The sequence below is a fragment of the Pongo pygmaeus genome, chromosome 3, assembly GCF_028885625.2.
Source record: "Pongo pygmaeus isolate AG05252 chromosome 3, NHGRI_mPonPyg2-v2.0_pri, whole genome shotgun sequence".
Taxonomy (NCBI): Eukaryota; Metazoa; Chordata; class Mammalia; order Primates; family Hominidae; genus Pongo; species Pongo pygmaeus.
The window spans coordinates 136,344,871-136,348,686 of NC_072376.2; the positions used below are offsets into that span (position 1 = coordinate 136,344,871).

Below are 3,816 nucleotides of genomic sequence, written 5' to 3' on the forward strand. Positions count from 1 at the left end.
TGAATGACTTTTTAGATATTAAACAGTAGGAAACAGAGGCAAAGGAATCAGGGAAGAGTGACAACTTTGGAAAAAGACTTAGATGCTTTTCCTAGAATGCTGGGACATCTAAACCATGTTTGCACAGAGTTAATTAATGTAATCTTAATGTTAATTATACTTAATGTTATATATGTTAATATATATAGCTAACATATACTAAGCATGTACTTCACATTGACTACTGAGCTAAATGCTGTACTGGCATTTCCTCGTGTTCCCCTGGGAATAGCCTTATGATATAGGTGGGATGCATTTTCTAGAAGAAGAAATTGGGATGAAGGTGAAACAATTTTTAAATAATTGACACTAGTGTCCCTGTTTTAAACTTCTGCTCAAGGCTTTGCTTTTAAAGAACATTTTTATTTCTTCCTTGCTTTTCACATTTTCACCTGCTTTCATTTATTTTTTCCTTTTCTCATCTCTATCATCTAATTTTCTCCCTTGATTTCTTAACCCTTCTCATACTTTCTCATAATATGTTGCTGGTCTGTCAAAATTTTCTTCTTTGACTGATGGTTCACTGAATACTTCCGTTGCTGTTGTATTCAAAACTATATACATTGATGATTGCTTTTTTTTTTTTACTTTTACAGTCTAATGTAGATACGAATATGCTAAATACATGTACTTTGATTAGAAATGGAAGTAAATATCAACTAAAGCCTAACATAATCTTCTTCATAAAAGGGGCAAAGAGGATATGAAGGAATAAGACATTTATTGCTAAAAGCATTTGCACACACACACACACACACACCTGTTTTTTCTGGAGAACAAATGGTAGAGTTTCTGCCCATAAAGGATGGGCAGCATGTGTGTTCATATTTTAAAGCTGTCCAGCAAATTCTACCTACCACAAGTTAACTGTCTATTAGAACACAAGGATTCCATGTTCCTGTCCATCAGCTTCTGTCAATCTAGTGTGGCAGAAATCTTCTGAAGCTTTAGCCTATTGAGATATACACAAATTCTATCAAGAAACTCTCTATAGAACATGGCACTATCTTTACGATTTGGAGTGCCAGTGGAACTTGGTCATAATCAGTTAGACCCTTAAACTAAAATGCTCTGTAGGGGACCCACTGTCCTTTATCATGCACATTATTTTCAAATGAAACCATGATCAGGATGAAGGCCAGGCTGCCACTGGAGATAATATTCTGAGTAACAGTTTCAATGGGAAATGATGCTTTGCATGGCTGTAGAAGTAATTCAAAAGATGGATTGCCTTGATCAGGCCAAAAACCCCTCACACTGTTCTATTTATCTCTTAAGTGCTTCAAAAGCCTTGTAATTTCAATGATTACATAACAATTTGGCATATGTGAGTTCTCTGACAAGATCCAGAATCTCAAATTGTAAAAATTAGTTTAACACAGAGTCCAGAATGAAACAGATTGGCAGAGCAAGTGTTTTTGCATCATTCATGACCCTTACCAGCTAGTCATTAATGATTTTGCCCAATACAGAATTCTAAGACTATTTCCCTTCTGGCTGTTTGAATAATTTACCTAACAAGGTTAAAAAAATGTACAAGAATATCTTTAATTGAACAGCAGGGAACCTGTAATACCATGTGTTCCTGAGAAATGTTTCAGGGGAAGTATTTTTTGACCTGTGTTCTGCTGTCTTCCCTGAGAAGTTTATGTATCAAGGGAAGAGATGGGCCTGCACAGGTCTGATTTGTATATACTAGAATCCACATACAATGTTGTTGAAAAAGTAATCTTACTGCTGAAATTATTTAAAAATTCACTGGAGGAAATGAATATTTGCTACCATTGAAAAGTGTCCATTTTATATAACCTAGGAAAAAGCAGACTATAAAACTAAAAGAACAAAACCAGTCCTGTAAAAATAAAGTAAAAAAAAGCCGAAGCAAAACAAAGACCAACCCCAAAAACCAAAAAGGCTGAATGTATTTACAAGATTTTGTGTGTGTGGGTGTAAGCTTAAAAATTGAAACAAAATAGACACCAAGACGTGAACTGTTTGTTTTGCTCCATTTGGCTAAGTTCTTAAAGGTTACAGGAAGATAGTGTACTTATTGCTTAAGATGATGATAATTTATATGAAAAAATAAATACAGGCATGTGAGCAGGAAGGGGAAATTGCTTCATTAATTACCTGATTATCTTATCAGGCCTCTAATTTTTTTTGTTTTCTGGAATGCAGAGCAGGCTTCATGAGGAGTACTGAATTGCTTTGGCAGCAGCTAGCCATGCTGAGTGATTTGCAACACTCTTTATTCACTCTGCATTTATGTTTCATAATGTGAGCGTCTGCCTGGGTGTGTTGGTGCCACTCCGTGTACATCCCTTCTCTCAGCCAGAGGTCCAAGGAAGGGCCAAACTGCCTCCCTCTGAACTTTCAGTTAGCAAACAGCACACAGTCGATGTTGCCCGATTCTCTGTGGTCAGCGCAGTTCCTGATTCTAACCCCCCACTCTGTAAGGCAAGCTCTAGAAACCAGGGTTCCTGAAAAGAAACAAGAAAAAGGTGATACCAGGTGAAACCATCAAAAGTTGTTTGTGGTAACATAAGCCCTATGGGTTCAAGCGCCCTTCTTTCAGTTTATGCAGTCACGCAGTGGTTACTTCTTGCTGGGTGACTTTATTCTTTTATCCTTTGTAGAAATGTTGTAATTCTGGCAAAAAGCCCACAGAATCTATGTTTAAAAAGAGAAACAAATAATGCTAAAATGCAATGTAGTGTATGTAATTAAAAATATCTTTCCTTGAACTTGGACAAAATAAATTATTGTGTAAAAATTATTTATTTCCCTAATTTAACTGCAGATTTGAACCTTAATCTTATTATTACTTTTTTCCCCTGGAATCTCTATGTTCAAAACCACTTGTTGATCTTCCAAAGCTGTGATATTTGTGAACTCAATTTGCACAATCTCTAAATGATGCTACTGGTAGCCCAAATTAATATGATAAATTACAGTTATTTCCATGCATTGTAAATCTTCTCTTGATTTTTTTTCAGTCCAGAGGTCTTTTATTTTTTTTATACCTGTTATGACATAAGGAAGAGGTTCCAGCACTCCAGGCTCCTTCCCATTGGTTCTCACGCAGTGTGCTTCTCTGGGTGGAGCACACTGGCGCTTCAGTTGAACCCAGGTAGTTTTCTCTTTGGCTTCCGTCTCTTTCTGATCATTTTCCTTCACGTGTTTCAGGAAACTATCTTGGCTCCTAGAGTGCTTAATGTGCTCCTCAGTGCGCACATGAATTCTCTTGGCAAGAATCTTGCCCTTCATTGTTTGTTCACAACAATGCCAACAGCATTCTGGGTAACCTTCTAGACTCTTCCAGTTTTGCTATGGCAACATTTGTGGGGCGTTCCTTTTTGAACAGTACCCATTCCCTGGATGTCAACAATATCACCTTTTTTTTTTTAACTGTTCCACATGCATGTGACCAAAGGAACAACTCCATGTTTCCTAAAAGGTCAAAAGAACGTATATGGGGTGCCTCTCCTCTTCCCCTTTGTGTTTCCCATTTTGATGGATCACTGGAAGATGGCAGTTTTAGCTAAAGGAAGACTGTCTCTTGATTTTAAAGGATGAGGCTTTATAATATCTAGGCAAATGGCCTGAGTGGAAAATGATCTGTACATCACAATAATAATGCTAAACATAATAATAAAAATAGTAATAATAATATTAAAGTACTCCACATTTTGTGTTTTTATGAAAAGAAAATATAGGGGAGGAAGTATATGTTTCCTCCTCTTCCCCCTCATATGATTTTCATAAAAATATATATCT

At 36.5% G+C, this 3,816-nt stretch overlaps 1 protein-coding gene across 1 annotated transcript; it reads right to left on the bottom strand.

The window, feature by feature from the left end:
* Positions 1-744: 744 nt before the first annotated feature.
* On the bottom strand, positions 745-3,322 carry LOC129035005 (large ribosomal subunit protein eL21-like). Its single transcript, XM_063663419.1, has 2 exons — positions 3,063-3,322; positions 745-2,519 (listed from the first exon to the last, which is right to left on the bottom strand). Exons 1-2 carry the CDS (start codon positions 3,304-3,306, stop codon positions 2,413-2,415), a joined length of 351 nt encoding a protein of 116 aa, XP_063519489.1. The 5' UTR covers positions 3,307-3,322; the 3' UTR covers positions 745-2,412.
* Positions 3,323-3,816: the final 494 nt, after the last annotated feature.